The 17,148-nt window shown below is 43.0% G+C and overlaps 1 protein-coding gene across 6 annotated transcripts in view; it reads right to left on the bottom strand.

The window, feature by feature from the left end:
* NFX1 (nuclear transcription factor, X-box binding 1) overlaps nucleotides 1-17,148 on the bottom strand; it is an 83,681-nt gene that overhangs the window by 30,548 nt on the left and 35,985 nt on the right. For 3 of the 6 annotated variants that reach the window (XR_008668682.2, XM_055351735.2, XM_019033437.4), the window contains exons 10-12: nucleotides 11,960-12,057; nucleotides 8,130-8,160; nucleotides 2,000-2,082 (exon numbers count right to left, since the gene is read on the bottom strand). Coding sequence is in view for 4 of the 6 variants with exons in the window: in XM_055351735.2 (XP_055207710.1) it covers nucleotides 2,000-2,082; nucleotides 8,130-8,160; nucleotides 11,960-12,057 (212 nt within the window). In the remaining 2 variants the exon portion in view is untranslated. The remainder of the gene's footprint in view (nucleotides 1-1,999; nucleotides 2,083-8,129; nucleotides 8,161-11,959; nucleotides 12,058-17,148) is intronic. The other 3 variants (XR_010130176.1, XM_004047926.5, XM_004047927.5) reach the window with 1 other exon arrangement.

Genomic DNA, 17,148 nt, shown 5'->3' with positions numbered 1-17,148 from the left:
TGGCTGCAGAAATTTGCATAAGTGACAAGGAGCCAAACGTAAAACCCCAAGACAATGGGGAAAATGTCTCCAGAGCACATCAGAGGTCTTCATGGCAGCCCCTTCCATGACAGGCCTGGAGGCTCAGGAGGAAAAAATGGTTTTGTGGGCTGGCCCCAGGGTCCCCCTGCTGTATGCAGCCTCGGGACTTGGTGCCCTGCATCCCAGCCACTCCGGCTGTAGCTGAAAGGGGCCAACACAGAGCTTGGGCCATGGCTTCAGAGTGCAGGCACCAAACCTTGGCAGCTTCCATGTGGTGCTGAGCCTGCGGATGCACAGAAATCAATAACTGAGGTTGGAAACGTCTGCCTAGCTTTCAGAAGATGTATGGAAACGCCTGGATGTCCAGGCAGAAGTTTGCTGCAGGGGTGGGGCTCTCGTGGAGAACCTCTGCTAGGGCAGTACAGATGGGAAATGTGGGGTTGCAGCCCCCACACGGAGTCCCTACTGGGGCACCACCTAGTGGAGCTGTGAGAAGAGGGCCACTGTCCTCCAGACCGCAGAATGGGAGATCCACTGACAGCTTGCACTGTGTGCCTGGAAAAGCCACAGACACTCAATGACAGCCTGTGAAAGCAGCTCGGAGGGGGGCTGTACACTGCAAAGCCACATGGGTGGAGCTGTCCAAGACCATGGGAACCCACTTCTTGCATCAGTGTGACCTAGATGTGAGACATGGAGTCAAAGGACAGCATTTTGTAGCTTTAAGATTTGACTGCCCCACTGAATTTCGGACTTGCATGGGGCCTGTAGCCCCTTTGTTTTGGCCAATTTCTCCCATTTGGAATGGCTGTATATACCCAATGCCTGTACCCCCATTGGACCTAGGAAGTAACTAATTTGCTTTTGAATTTACAGGCTCATAGGCAAAGCGACTTGCCTTGTCTTGGATGAGACTTTGGACTGTAGACTTTTGAGTTAATGCTGAAATGAGTTAAGACTTTGGGGGACAGTTGGAAAGGCATGATTGGTTTTGAAATGTGAGGACATGAAATTTGGGAGGGGCCAGGGGCAGAATGATATAGTTTGGCTGTGTCCCCACCCAAATCTCATCTTGACTTCCCACATGTTGTGGGAGGGACCTGGTGGGAGGTAACTGAATCGTGGGGGCAGGTCTTTCTTGTGCTGTTCTCATGATAGTGAATAAGTCTCATGAGATCTGATGGCTTTCTAAGGCCGTTTCCTGGACAAACTCTCTTTCTCTGCCTGCTGCTATCCATGTGAGAAGTGACTTGCTCTTCCTTGCCTTCCACCATGATTGTGAGGCCTCCCCAGCCACTTGGAACTGTAGATCCATTAATCCTCTTTCTTTTGTAACTTGCCTAGTCTTGGGTATGTCTTTATTGACAGTGTGAAAATGGACTAATACATACATACACATTTATATATACATGTTATCATGTCATATATAACATACGTATATGTTATATTTTTTATATATGAGTATATGAGATAACAGAGTACAAATAGCCAGCTAGTGATTTAATAAGTTCCATAAAAGCAAATATTTTAAATAAATATTTTATTTTAAAAAATCTTTTTAAAAAATGTCCTAATAATTTTTCCTACTGACCTGACCTAAGCAGTACATGAAACCTGAAGCCTGAGTTGCTAAGTCCAGGCCAGTTTGTGTTGGGACAACACGCAATCTTCTGCAGAAGACTGTGTGCTCATCTAGGGGTCTTGGGCTCTGGGGTGTGAGACCTTCTCTTACCTCTTTCTCTTCCTCTGTGTTGCTACCAGATACCACTGGCTGACTTCTTGACCTGGGTGAGGCTAAAAAGGCCCAGTCTGTCTCTTTGCGGAGAGGTTATGGGGACTATGAGAGCTCTCTGACTGCTGCTTAGGGGCCTGTCCCAGTGACTTTTAAATCCGGGCTGCATTCTCCACATGGCTCAGGCTTCCAGAAGCCCAGCACCTGGATGAATGGAATCTGATTATGCCTAATAAGTCCACTTACCACACAGCATATCTCATTACATTTATGCCGTCCACACAACCGTTTCTTGTTACACCGCTTGTCACACATAAATGTAGCATCTGCTGTGGCAAATTAAAAAGAAAAAAAAACCAGACAAAGGATATGAACATTCATTCAACAAATATTTGAGTAACTATAGGCTCAAAGAATACAATAGTAATAATACAATTCTAATAACGTAAATGCAGTTTTTTTTGTTTTGTTTTGTTTTTTGAGATGGAGTCTTCCTCTGTCGCCCAGGCTGGAGTGCAGTGGTGTGATCTCGGCTCACTGCAACATCCACCTCTCAGGTTCAAGTGATTCTCATGCCTCAGCCTCCCAAGTAGCTGGGCTTACAGGTGCCTGCCACCACACCCAGCTAATTTTTGTATTTTTAGTAGAGGCAGGGTTTCACCATGTTGTCCCAGCTGGTATTGAACTCCTGATCTCAGGTGATCCACCTCCCATGGCCTCCCAACGTGCTGAGATTACAGGTGTGAGCCACCACGCCTGGCCTTTTTGCTTTCTTTTTTTTTTTTTCTGAGACAGGGTCTCACTCTGCTGCCCAGGCTGGAGTGCAGTGGCGCAATCTTGGCTCACTGCAACCTCCACCTCCCAGGTTCAAGCAATTCTCCTGCCTCAGCCTCCTGAGTAGCTGGGATTATAGGTGTGTGCCACCATGCCCGGCTAATTTTTGTATTTTCAGTAGAGACAGGGTTTTGCCATGTTGGCCAGGCTGGTCTTGAACTCCTGACCTCAGGTGATTCACCTGCTTTGACCTCCCAAAGTGCTGGGATTACAGGTGTGAGCCACCATGCCCGGCCATCAGTTTTTGTTTTGTTTTGTTTTGTTTTAAAGAGACAGGATCTCTTTCTGTCACCCAGGCTGGAGTGCAGTAGCATTAACATAGCTCACTGTAACCTCGAATTCCTGCGCTCAAATGAGCCTCCCATCTTGGCCTTCCAAATGTTGGGTTTACAGGTGTAACCCACTCTGCCCAGCTGAAAATGCATATTAAAATATCAATTTTCACCTTTAAAACTGTCAAAAAATAAAAAAAATAGCAACGGTAGTGTTTAAGGTGTGGAGGAAAAGCCATGCTCATCTTAGTAGATGGGTGTACAAACTTTTGGAGTCCATGGGGGACTGATTCCAGGACCTCCCTTGGATATCAAAATCCACAGATATTGAAGTCTCTTATACAAAATGGTATAATATTTGCATATAACCTATGCACACCCTCCCTTATACTTCAAATCTTCTCTAGATTACTTATAACACCAAATATAATGTAAATGCTATATAGATAGTTGTCATACTGTATTGTTTAGAAAATGATGAGAAAAAATTTTGTACATGTTCAGTACAGATGTAATTTGTTTCTTTGAATATTTTCAATCTGTGGTTGGTTGAATCCATGGATATGGAACCCATGGATATGGAAGGCTGGCTGAGTGTATGTTTCTATCGAAAATTTAAGTGTGGCTAGGGCAGGAGGATTGCTCGAGCCCAGGAATTTGAGACCAGCCTGGCCAACACAATGAGACCCTGTCTCTACCAAAATTTGCTCACTGCAACCTCCGCCTCCTGGGTTCAAGCGATTCTCTTGCCTCAGCCTCCCGAGTAGCTGGGATTACAGGTGCCTGCCACCATGCTGGCTAATTTTTTGTATTTTTAGTAGAGACGGGGTTTCACCTTGTTGGCCAGGCTAGTCTTGAACTCCTGACCTCAAGTGATCCGCCTGCCTTGGCCTCCCAAAGTGCTGGGATTACAGGCGTGAGCTACTGCGCCCAGCCCTGCAAAAACTTTTAAAAATTAAGTTTTTAAAACTTAATTAAAAGTTAATTAAGCAAAGGGCATGGTGGCACATGCCTGTGGTCCCAGCTATTTGGGAGGCTCGTGTGGAAGGACCACTGGAGCCCAGGAGATCAAGGCTGCAGTGAGCTGTGGTCTGCCACTGCACTCCAGTCAAGGTGACAGAGAGAGACCCTGTCTTAAACAATAAATAGATTTTAAAACCCAACATTGAGATAGCAGAGACATCACATCATGTGGTAGTGATATATCACTTCACTAGGATGGCTATGATTTAAAAAGCCCCAAAAATGGCCAATGCGGTGGCTCACGCCTGTAATCCCAGCACTTTGAGAGGCTGAGGCAGGCGGATCACGAGGTCAGGAGTTCGAGACCAGCCTGACCAACATGGTAAAACCCCGTCTCTACTAAAAATACAAAAATTAGCCGGGCGCGGTGGCGGGCACCTGTAATCCCAGCTACTCGGGAGGCTGAGGCAGGTGAATCACTTGAACCTGGGAGGCAGAGTTTGCAGTGAGCTGAGATAGCGCCACAGCACTCCAGCCTGGGCAACAGAGTGAGACTCCATCTCAAAAAAACAAAAACAAAAACAAAAACCAAAAAAACCCAGAAAATAACAAGTATTGGCAAGGATGTGGAGAAAATGAAAACCTCATACATTGATGGTAGGAATATAAAATGGTGTAGCCACTGTGGAAAACAGAATGGCAGTTTTTCAAAAAAAATTAAACACAAGATTACCATTGGATCCAGCAATTCTACTCCTAGGTATATACCCCAAAGAAATGAAAATAGGTATTGGAACAAAAACTTGTATACAAATGTTCATAACAGCACTATTCACAATAGCCAAAAAGTAGAAACAATTCTAATATCCATCAACCAGTGAATGGATAAAATGTATATTCATAAAATGAATTATTATTCAATCATAAAAAGGAATGAAGTGCTGATATATACTACAGTATGATAAACTTAGAAAACATGCTAAGTGAAAGAAGCAGGGCACAAAAGAATATATATTGTGACTCCATTTAGATGAAGTATTCGAAAATAGTAAATCCATACAGATAGAAAGCAGATCAGTGGTTACCTGGGGGAGGACTGAGTGGGGAGTAAATGCTTAATTAATACAGGGCTTCCCTTCAGGGTGACGAAAATGTTTTTCCCCAGCACTTTGGGAGGCCAACATGGGAGGATCACTTGAGACCAAGCATTCAAGACCAGCCTGGTCAACAAAGTGAGACCCTGTCTCAACATATTTTTAAAATAAAATTTAAAAAAAGGTTGGGCACGGTGGCTCATGCCTGTAATCCCAGCACTTTGGGAGGCTGAGGCAGGTGGATTACATGAGGCCAGGAGTTCGAGACCAGCCTGGGCAACATGGTGAAACCCCGTCTCTACTAAAAATACAAAAAAATTAGCCAGGCATGGTGGTGGGTGCCTGTAATTCCAGCTACTCAGGAGGCTAAGACAGGAGAATTGCTTGAGCCCAGGAGGTGGAGGTTGCGGTGAGCCGAGATTGCACCACTGCACTCCAGCCTGGGCAACAAGAGCAAAACTCCATCTCAAAAAAAAAAAAAAAAAAAAAAAAAAAAAGATAAAATAGAGAAGAAAAAAAAATGTAAGACAGAGAAAATATTTTGGAACTAGACTGTGAAAGAACTAAGTGCCACTGAACTGTACATTTAAAATGGTTAATTATGTTATGTGAATTTCAACTAAAAAAAAAGTGGGCTAACAACTGAAGTATTTATGGGTGAAATGATATTTGAGATTTGTTTTCAAAGTACTTCAGCATAAATAAAATGTAGGGAAGGAGGGATGGATGAAAACGAGAGGTAAAATGTTGACAACTGATGATGACAGGTCATAGGTACGTGGGGATTCATTATACCAGTTTCTCCACTTTCACGTATGGTTGAAATTTTGCATCATAAAGTTATAAAAAGTGGGACAGGCCGGTTCCTGCTTATTAATAACGGGGAAAAACTGGAGACAACCTAAATGACCACCAAAAGGGCCATGGTGAACTATGACAAGGCAGATCCACATATGGAATACTCTGCAAGAACAAGAGTTATGCATACTGACATGGAAATACGTCTTTGAGATATTAGTGAGGGAAAATAAGCTGCAGACAGTATCTTTAGTATAAGCCTAAATCTAGGGGAAAAACAAAACTATGCTGGCATGTTTATATATCTGTATGAATAGGGAAAAAGATCTGAAACCCTAACTAACAAACTATTAGAGGGCAAATTTTCATCTTTCACTTCATATTGTTTTTTTTTAAACTTCATAAGTGTATTAATTTTGTATTTTTTCAAATTATGTTTTTATTATTTTGTTTTATTGTTTTAGAGATAGGGTCTCGCTCTGTACCAGGCTAGAGTGCAATGGCACAATCACAGCTCACTGCAACCTCAAACTCCTGGACTCAAGCAATCCTCTGCCTCAGCCTCCCGAGTATCTAGGACTACGGGCACACGCCACTATGCCTGGCTAACTTTAAAAATTCTTTTGCAAAGACAGTGTCTCACTATGTTGCCCAGGCTGGTCTTGAACTCCTGGCTTTAAGTGATCCCCCAGCCCTGGCCTCCCAAAGCATAAGGATTACAGATGTGAGCCACTGCATCTGGCCCAAATTATGTTTTTCTTGTTTCTTTTTTGATACGGAGTCTCACTCTGTCACCCAGGCTGGAGTGCAATGGTGTGATCTCAGTTCACTGCAACCTCTGTCTCCTGAGTTCAAGTGATTCTCCTGCCTCAGCCTCCTGAGTAGCTGGGATTACAGGTGTGCGCCACCATACTTGGCTAATTTTTATATTTTTAGTAGAGATGGGGTTTCACCACGTTGGCTAGGCTGGCCTCGAACTCCTGACCTCAGGTGATCCGCCCACCTTGGCCTCCCAAAGTGCTGGGATTACAGGCATTAGCCACCAGGCTTGGACCCAAATTATGTTTTTAATAACCAAACTTTTTTTCCTTGATACAGATGGCACACTGAACCAAAAGTTTAAATACGGTTTTGAGGCAGATATTGCTAGGTACCTCCCAAACGGCCACTCTTCTCTTTCAGGCAAAGACAGCCTTAATTTTGTTCAGAAACTGGGGGCCAGTGTGCTCCTCAGTTCCAGGGGTGGATGTTGTGTACCTTTACCCACCATGGTAATTCCATTCACTTTGCTAGTGACAGGTTTAGGCAGAAGCATTGGACACAGTGTATTGAGAACCTTTCAGGACTGTTTTCCTTGCTCTTACATAGGAAAAGAAGAACAACACTCTCCTCATGGATTTTGTTTAGATGTTGTTGGGCAGAGACCCAATGTGTGAAGCTGCAGCAGCTAACATACCCACGAGGAGAAAATCAAGAAAACCACAGAGAAGCCGAATTGAAGTCTTCAAAATCACTGAGCTAAAATTAACCAATCTCGGACTTGTTCTGCCTCCAGAGTTCCTATCAGGTGTGGCAGTAAACACCCTTATCGTAAAAGTCACTTTTTCTTGGGTTTTGTTACCTGCATCCAGAAGCTTCCTAACCAATACAGCTTTCTTTCTGACTACAGTAAGACCTTTTATTTTGCATATCCTTATCTTCCATCACTTTTCCAAAAAGGTTTTAAAATGGCTTCAACAACAGTATGTGTCGGTTATAAAAACAGGAATCGAGGCCGGGTGTGGTGACTCACGCCTGTAATCCCAGCACTTTGGGAGGCCGAGGCGGGTGGATCACTTGAGGTCAGGAGTTAGAGACCAGCCTGGCCAACACAGTGAAACCCCGTCTCTACCAAAAATACAAAAATCAGCCAGGTGTAGTGGTGGGCACCTGTAATCCCAGCTACTTGGGAGGCTGAGGCAGGGGAATCACTTGAACCTGGGAGGTGGAGGTTGCAGTGAGCCGAGATCGCGCCACTGCACTCTGGCCTGGGAAACAGAGCAAGACTCCGTCTCAAAAGAAAAAAGAAAAAAAGTTCAAACCATTTTACAGTGAACATCCATATGCCCATATCTAGATTCTACCATTAACATATTTTTTCATATACATATCCATTCTTCTACCTACCCACTAATTTTCTTTTTTAATGCATGTCAAAGCAAGCTGTAGACATGAGTGCACTTAGCTTATATTTTTCAGCATTTCATCAATTAGAATTCAATTTATATTTTTTTCCTTTTGAGGTGAAAGTTATACCACAAATCTTAAGTATGCCTTCACTGAATTTTGACAAATACATAACCCAACTCCCTAACAAGATGCAGAGTGACGACACTTTCACCCCAAAAATTCCCTCATGCCCCACCCCAGTCATACCTTCACTTTTGAGACTGGTACATGGAAGCTCCTATGGAAAAAGAAAAAGAAATGGTAACTACTTTAGGAATAACTAAAATAATACAACTATAATATAATGCCAAAGGTAACAAGAATATCCCAAATATCCCGTACTTCCCTGATAGTCACTTATTCACCAACTTCACTTGCCATGTCTGGAGCGAGCCTAATCCCTGTATGAATGAGCTTTACTCACAAGAGGACTCCAGGCTTACAGACTTTTCATGAAAATACAATTCTAACAATTTTTGTGGTCTGGTCTCCAAATTCACAGTAGACTAATAATTACAAAATCTGAATAGAAAGAGGGGCTGCTAAAGGTATGCAAAGGAAAGAGAAGTCATCACCTAACAAGGGTACAGACAGAAAAAGCCATAAAAAGTAGATATAAGAATTGAAAACAGATAACAATCTGTACCATTTAATGCAGGGACAAATGGCTCTACACACTTCAGAGCACACCTGATAATATCACAAAACTATAGCAAAGTGAAATAAAGCAGGATCTTTGGTTTGGCCTCTGAAGTTTGGTTTCCACTACATGTGAGTGGTCTAAAAGGTCTATCATGTAATTTTGCTGAGGCATGATCCTAAAAATCGTGTGTAGTGATGATGGTGTGTGGGAAGCAAGTCAGTCACTTGGGGTAGAAATGAGTCTGGCTAGCTGCCCGGCTTCTACATCTGATTTTGGCTTTGATGTCATTTACAGGTTGCCATGTACTCAGAAATGAGAAAAATGACTTTAAAAGTCCCCTCTTCGTAAAAATTATCCTGAAAAAAAAAAAAAAAAAAGCAGCTACTGAAGTTGATAACAGATGTGAAGAGGTCTAAGTAATAAAAGGTTCTTGGCTGGAAAATATACATTTCAGATAAAAAATGAGCTGTCTGGGATTGATGATATGAAAAAGTTCCCTATATGCTCTCTACAGATATAAAGCAAAAGTGACTCATGCAACTGAGTTAATGCTCCCATCAGTGAACACTGGATTATACGGAAGAAATGATATGCAGGAGTGGTTATCTACAAATGTCAGGAAAGGCAGAACTCCCATAAATTCCTGCACATGAATTACCATAAAGACTTAAATATAGCATGCTTTATGAAGACACAGACACAGCATACATTTATCAGAATCCCACCAAAGTGATGAAATGAAAACAACCTTTGAAGTTTTAAGAAATGTTTTATTTATCTAGAAAACTCACTTCTGTGGAAAAGCCCATTCCATTACAAAAACCATGTCATGGAAAATCCATATTCATGAAAAATCTAGTTAAACAATGAGGTGATAATTATCAGCTTATTTTTTTTATTTTTATTTTTTTGAGACAGTCTTGCTCTGTTGCCCAGGCTGGAGCACAGTGGTGCAATCTCGGTTCACTGCAAGCTCCGCCTCCTGGGTTCACACCATTCTCCTGCCTCAGCCTCCCGAGTAGCTGGGACTACAGGCGCCCACCACTGTGCCCGGCTGATTTTTTGTATTTTTAGTAGAGACGGGGTTTCACCATGGTCTCAATCTCCTGACCTCGTGATCCGCCCACCTCAGCCTCCCAAAGTGCTGGGATTACAGGCGTGAGCCACCACGCCCAGCCAATTATCAGCTTTTTGAAGAGTTTTTTTTTACTTTGTCAAACAGGTTTAACAGAGTTTGTATTGACAGTGACCTCCTCCTACAATTTAAGGACTTCTACTTGCAAAAATTCAACTTACACATAGCTTTTCAAGAATACACTCACTGCCATGGAGTCCACTATTAGAGGGAGTGAGGACAAAGAGTCAATGAGAAGCAAGAAAACGTAGAGATAGAAAGAGGGATTGTGGGAGAATGAAGAAAACTGACAGCAGCCACTTCCAGCTTACATGTCCCAACCCTGCTTACAATTTTCAGTCACACAGATCACAAAGAGCATCTCTGGGCATTACTAAATTTATGATTGCCAAATCACAGCATCTCACAGTCTTTAATACAGTATTTGCAAAGTACAAAAGTGGTCCCATACCTGACATTCAAAAATGCCTCTGTTATCCTATATATATTGTAATCTCTTTCAGGAAAAAACCCATATATGATTACACAACTTTTGTAACATGTAAATTATACTACTTTTCCCTTTTTTCTGAAGTTTTCCTATTAAACTAGCTTCCCATTTATGGACTATATCCTCAGAATTATTTGCAAGTCAGATGCTGCCAGACCCTGCATTGTGTTTAACAGAACCAACGGTTCACAATTCTGTCTCCACCCTGGCTTGTACTCTACTGGGACAAATGTTGATATACACTGAAATGACTAGGTAGGTCAAAGAGCAGGATAAATCAACACTCAGTGTGTTCCCCAAGCTGAATCACCCGAAGACTTTTTATAACATAAAGTCTGATGAAAACTATCCAACGTAGGCTGGGCACAGTGGCTCACGTCTGTAATCCCAGCATTTTGGGAGGCTGAGGCGGGTAGATTACCTGAGGTCAGGAGTTCAAGACCAGCCTGGCCAACATGGTGAAACCCCACCTCTACTAAAAATACAAAAATTAGCCAGGAGTGGTGGCACACACCTGTAATCCCAGCACTTTGGGAGGCTGAGGCAGGAGGATCACTTGAGGTCAGGAGTTTGAGACCAGCCTGGCCAACATGGCAAAATCCCGTCTCTACTAAAAATACAAAAATTAGCCGGGTGTGATGGCATGCACCTGTAATTCCAGCTACTCCAGAGGCTAAGGCATACGAATCACTTGAATCTGGGAGGTGGAGGCTGCAGTGAGCCAAGACTGCGCCTCTGCACTCCATCCTGGGTGATGGAGTGAGACTCTGTCTCAAAATAAATAAATAAATAAAATTAAAAATAAAAAAATAAAAACCATCCAGGCTTTCACCAGAAAGTAGAAACTGACAAAACAGATATACAGTGAAGAATTAAACCTTACTTAAAGAGAGTCTGGCCTTTGTACTTGGCTTCTGAGAGGTAATCTCTAAGCCTAGTGGAATGCCATGCCTGATAGAAGTGTCATTGTTTGCCTGGAGTCTTGAGTCACTGGATAGTCCAATTACGTGATTTAGGAGCAGGCTGTCCACACTGGATAGTTTTAGGGCAGGGGTTTTGGGTCACATGGTATCGGCAGACCTCGGGAGAGACTGGAGACTGAGATTAGCCACATGGGCAGTCAACTATGACTGCACAATAGAGCACCAACAAAAACTGAACACACAGGCCTGGGTGAACTTTCCTGGTTGGCAATATTCCATGTATGCTGGCACACACTGACGCGGAGAGAGTAATACTTTCCTGACTCCACAGGAAAGGACACATCAAGTTCCACCTTTGGTACTTTTTTGGACTCTGTCCTACAGACTTCTTCCCTTGGCTGATTTAATCTGTATCCTTTTCCTTGTAATAAAACTGTAACCTCCTTGTAGTAAACCTCTAACCATGAGTGTAACCACCAGCAAGTTCAGTGAGTCCTTTTATCAAATTATCAAGCCTCGCAGGTGGTCTTAGGGACCACTGAACTTTCAATTGGTATCAAAAGTTGGTGCCACAAGTGGGTGGTCATATGGACTGTGTTTCCTCTAACTTCTTAGTTGGCTGACTCCTTGCAACAGTGCTACTGTTCCCCTTTTCAGACTATCACACCTGTATTTGGTAGAGTGATCTGTATATTTGCCTTATCCCACTATAGGCCTCTGGACCTTGAGTGCCACAACCACTTCCCATACCTAATCTACTGAGGTTATTTTGATTCCTCCCCTCCCATAATCACCATTTTAAAGAAAACATTGATGGCAACAACTCTAGCATTGTTTAGGATTTACCTTTGTTCTGAAAGAGCATCTGCAGGAAATAACTGATGTGCGAGAGCATGGTCCACAGTCTCCTTCATGGCAGAGCTTTTCACAGGTATGAATGAAATCTTTAATAAAAAACGAAAAGAGCTGGAAATGAAAATTGCAACTACTCATTTTCATACTCCCAAATTTGCTAGCCACCCTGGTCTTCCCCTCCATGCCCTGCAACTCCAGAATCAGAGTTGAGGGAAGTATGCAGTCAATGCTTCTTCCCTGTCTTCCCTTCATCTGGCAGACTGGGCCTTTTCTGACAACTTCAGGGCCCAGCTTAGACACTGGAATATGCTTTAAAGTATACGAGGTTTTGCCTAAGTCAAAAAAAGGCCAAGTGTGGTGGCTCATGCCTATAATTCCAGCACTTTGAGAGGCTGAAGTGGGAGGATCGCTTGACCCCAGGAGTTCGAGATCACCTGGGAACATGGTGAAACCCTGTGTCTACCAAAAAAAAAAAAAAAAAAAAAAAAGCACAAAAACAAGAAATTAGCCAGGAGTGGTGATGCAGGCCTACAGTCCTAGCTACTCAGGAGTCTGAGATGGGAAAATCTCCTGAGCACGAGACGTTGAGGCTACAGTGAACTGTGATCGCACCACTGAACTCCAGTCTAGGTGACAGAGCAAGACCCTGTTTCAAAACAAATAACAAAAACACAGAATAAATCTTCTTTTTCCTCAGGCCCCACATCTCCAGTGTAGACTTGAATCTCCTTAAAACTGTAGCCACGGATGACTTTAGTGGAATGCTGTCGACTCTGAAAGTCATCTGGGGATTATAAATAATCAGAAGCCATGATCCACAGTCTGACTGACTAGAGCTCTGTGAATGTCTGGTGGTGCCTGCATCCATGCTGCTAAACTAGGTTTAGGACAAGTCCTGTTTCCAGGACCCTATGGGGATCACCTGGGGTCTCTTACGGCTACTGTTTACATGGTGTACTTTTTCTATTCTTTAACTTTCAGCCTCATTGTATCTTTGACTATAAAGATTGTCTCCATGGCCTGGTGCGGTGGCTCACGCCTGTAATCCCAGCACTTTGGGAGGCCGAGGTGGGCAGATCATGAGGTCAGGAGTTTGAGACCAGCCTGACCAACATGGTGAAACCCTGTCTCTACTAAAAATACAAAAAAATTAGCCAGGCGTGGTGGCGCCCACCTGTAATCCCAGCGACTCAGGAGGCTGAGGCAGGAGAATCGCTTGAACCTGGGAGGCAGAGGTTGCAGTGAGCCAAGATCATGCCACTGCACTCCAGCCTGGGCAACAGAGCAAGACTCCATCTCAAGAGAGCATATAGTTCGATCTTGTTTTTTAAATCCAGTCTAAAAAATTTCTGCTTTTGGCTGGGTGCAGTGGCTCATGCCTGTAACCCCAGCACTTTGAGAAGCCAAGGTGGGAGGACTGCTTGAGCCCAGGAGTTCGGGATCAGCCCAGGAAATAGAGTGAGATTCCACCTCTATAAAAAATAAATAAATCAAAACTCAAAAATATCTGCTTTTGCTCAATCCATTCACATTTAATGTTACTGTTATAGCTGGATTTATGTTCGTCTTTTTTAGTTTTCTATAAGTCTCATGTCTTTTTTGTTATTCTAATACTCCTTTCCTATTTTCGTTTGCATTTTGTCAATATTTTTTATAGTGTAATTCCCTTAATTATATTTTTCACTACATTTTTTGAGTTATTTTCTTAATGGTCCCTCTAGGGCTTACCATATACATCTTATCAGAATCTACTTCAGATTTATACTAACTCCAGTAAGATACAGAAGGTTTACCCTTACACAGCTCTATTCTTCTCCCCTTTTGTGCAGTTATTGTTATACATATCACATGTATATGTTATAAACCCAATACTACTTTGTTAGAACTTTATATAATGTTATATCTATTAAAGAAGCTGAAAAAGATAACAAATATATATATTTATAGCTTTATTAATTTTTGGAGGCAGGGTCTCACTCTTGTCACTCAGGCTGGAATGCAGTGGCATGATCATAGCTGACTGCAGTCTTGAACTCTTGGCCTCAAGTGATCCCCCACTTTAGCCTCTCGAGTAGGTGGGACTACAGGCACATACCACCATGTCTGGGTAATTTTACAAATTTCTTTTAGGGATTAAATCTCACTACGTTGCCCAGGCCAGCCTTGAACTCCTAGCCTCAAGTGATCCTCCCACCTCAGCCTCCTGAGTAGCTGGGATTACAGGTGAGAGCTACAGTGCCCAGCAGTTTTTTTTTTTTTTAAAGACAGAGGCTTGCTCTGTTGCCCAGGCTGGAGTGCAGTGGCATGATCTTGGCTCACTGCAGCCTCTGCCTCCTGAATTCTAATAATTTTTGTGCCTCAGCCTCCTGAGTAGCTGCGATCACAGGCATGTGCCACCACACCACGCTAATTTTTGTATTTTTAGTAGAGACGGAGTTTCACCATGTTGGTCAGGCTGGTCTCAAACTCCTGACATCAAGTGATCTGCCCACCTCGGCCTCCCAAAGAGCTGGGATTACAGGTGTGAGTCACTGTGCCTAGCCCCCTCTTATACAAAATTTACCACTTATGGCTTCCCTCATTTGTTCCTGTAGGTTTGAGTTGTGATCTGGTATCATTTTCTTATTCTAACACAACTTTGATCCCATCTATCTCCTTTATGCTATAATTATCAAATATACTTCTACAGGTTATAGGCCTAAAATATAATTTTATACATATTATTTTATACAGTTGTTTTTTAAATCAGTTGAGAAGAAGAAATATGCATTTATACTGCCTTTTATAATTACATAATCATCTTTACTAGTGCTCTTTGTCTTTTCATGTGGATTTGAAATTCTATTTGGGTTTACTTGCTTATAGCCTGAAGAATTTCTTTTAGTACTTATTGTAAGGCAAGTCTGCCTGCTAGCAATAAATTTTGTTTTTATCTTCATTTTCTAAAGTTAGTTTCATGAGATGTAAGATTCTTGGTTGACAGTTTTCTTTTTTCCTTTTTCTTTTTTTGAGACAGAGTCTCTCTCTGTTGCCCAGGTTGGAGTGCAGTGGCGCAATCTCGGCTCACTGCAAGCTACGCCTCCCGGTTCATGCCATTCTCCTGCCTCAGCATCCCGAGTAGCTGGGACTACAGGTGCCCGCCACCATGCCCGGCTAATTTTTTGTATTTTTTAGTAGAGACAGGGTTTCACCGTGTTAGCCAGGATGGTCTCAATATCCTGACCTCGTGATCCACCCGCCTCGGCCTCTCAAAGTGCTGGGATTACAGGCGTGAGCCACCACACCTGGCCAGTTCCCAGTTTTCTTTCAGCACTTTGAATGTGTCATCCTACTGCCTTCTGGTTGTGATGTGTTCTCCATTGTTTCTGATGAGAAGTCCACTGTTAAGCTTACAGAGGTTCCCTTGTATGTGATAAGTCATTTTTCTCTTGCTGCTTTCAAGACTTTCTCCTTATCATTAACTTTTAGCATTTTTATTATGTGTCTAGATGTGGATCTCTTTCCTACCTGGAGTTTACTGAGTTTCCTGGATGTGTAGTGTTTTTCAACACATTTGGAAGTTTTTATCTATTATTTCATTAAATATTTTTCCACTTCTTTCTACTCTCCTCCTCATATTCCAATTACATGTACACTGATACAGTTAAAGGTGTCCCACATTTCTGAGGCTTTGTTCATTTCTCTTCATTATATTTTCTCTCTGTCTGTTGGGTTATATAATCTCTTTTTTTTTTTTTTTTTTTTTTTGAGATGGAATCTCACTCTGTCGCCCAGGCTGGAGTGCAGTGGCACAATCTCAGCTCACTGCAACCTCTGCCTCCCAGGTTCACACCATTCTCCTGCCTCAGCCTCCCGAGTAGCTGGGACTACAGGTGCCCGCCACCACATCTGGCTAATTTTTTTTTTTTATATTTAGTAGAGACGGGGTTTCACCATGTTAGCCAGGATGGTCTCGATCTCCTGACCTCGTGATCCGCCTGCCTCAGCCTCCCAAAATGCTGGGATTACAGGCATGAGCCACTGTGCCTGACCGAATCTCTTTCAATCTATTTTCATGTTCACTGATCGTTTCTTCTGCCAGCTCAAATCTACTATTGAGCCCCTTTAATGAAGTTTTCTTCTTCCTTTGAGAAAGGGTCTTGCTTTCTTGCCCACCTGAAGTGCACTGGCATGATCATGGCTTGCTGCAACCTCAACCTCTTGGACTCAAGCAATCCTCCCACCTCAGCCTCCTGAGTAGCTGGGATCACAGGTGTGTGCCACCATGCCCAGCTAAACTTAATTATTATTATTTTTTTTTGAGATGGAGTCTTACTCCCTCGTCCAGGCTGGAGTACAGTGGTGCGATCTCGGCTCACTGCAACCTCCGCCTACTGGGTTCAAGCGATTCTCCTGCCTTAGCCTTCCAAATAGCCGGGATTACAGGCGTGTGCCGCCACGCCCAGCTAATTTTTATATTTTTAGTAGAGACGAGATTTCACCATGTTGGCCAGGCTGATCTCAAACTCCTGATCCCAAGTGATCTGCCTGCCTCAGCCTCCCAAAGTGCTGGGATTACAGGCATGAGCCACTGTGCCTGGCCTAAGTGTTTAAAATTTTTTGTAGAGATAGGGTCTCACTACGTGCCCAGGCTGGTCTTGAACTCCTGGGCTTAAGCAATTCTCCTGCCTCCACCTCTCAAAGCACTGAGATTCAGGCATGAGCCACGGTACCCAGCCTAATGAATTTTGCATTTCGGTTATCCTACTTTTAAACTTCAGAATTTCCATTTGGGCCTTTTTTAAAACTAGTTTCTACCTCTTTATCAATATTCTCTATTTGATAAGACATCATCTTCACATCTTTCTTTACCTCTTTAAGTATGGTTTCCCTTCAATTCTTTGAAGATATTTATTTATTTGGTTTTTTTTTTTTTTGAGATGAAGTCTTGCTCTGTTGCCCAGGCTGTAGTACAGTGGTGCAATCGCGGCTCACTGCAACCTCTGCCTCCTGGGTTCAAGTGATTCTCCTGCCTCAGCCGCTGGAGCAGCTGGGACCACAGGCGCATACCAACATGCCCAGCTAATTTTTGTATTTTTAGTAGAGATGGGGTTTCACCATGTCGGCCAGGCTGGTCTTGAACTTCTGACCTCGTGATCCTCCTGCCTCAGCCTCCCAAAATGCTGGGATTACAGGCATGA

This window comes from Gorilla gorilla, chromosome 13, assembly GCF_029281585.2.
Source record: "Gorilla gorilla gorilla isolate KB3781 chromosome 13, NHGRI_mGorGor1-v2.1_pri, whole genome shotgun sequence".
Lineage (NCBI taxonomy): Eukaryota > Metazoa > Chordata > Mammalia > Primates > Hominidae > Gorilla > Gorilla gorilla.
The sequence above is the reverse complement of the archived record's forward strand: the minus strand, read 5'-3'. Positions and strand labels throughout refer to the sequence as shown.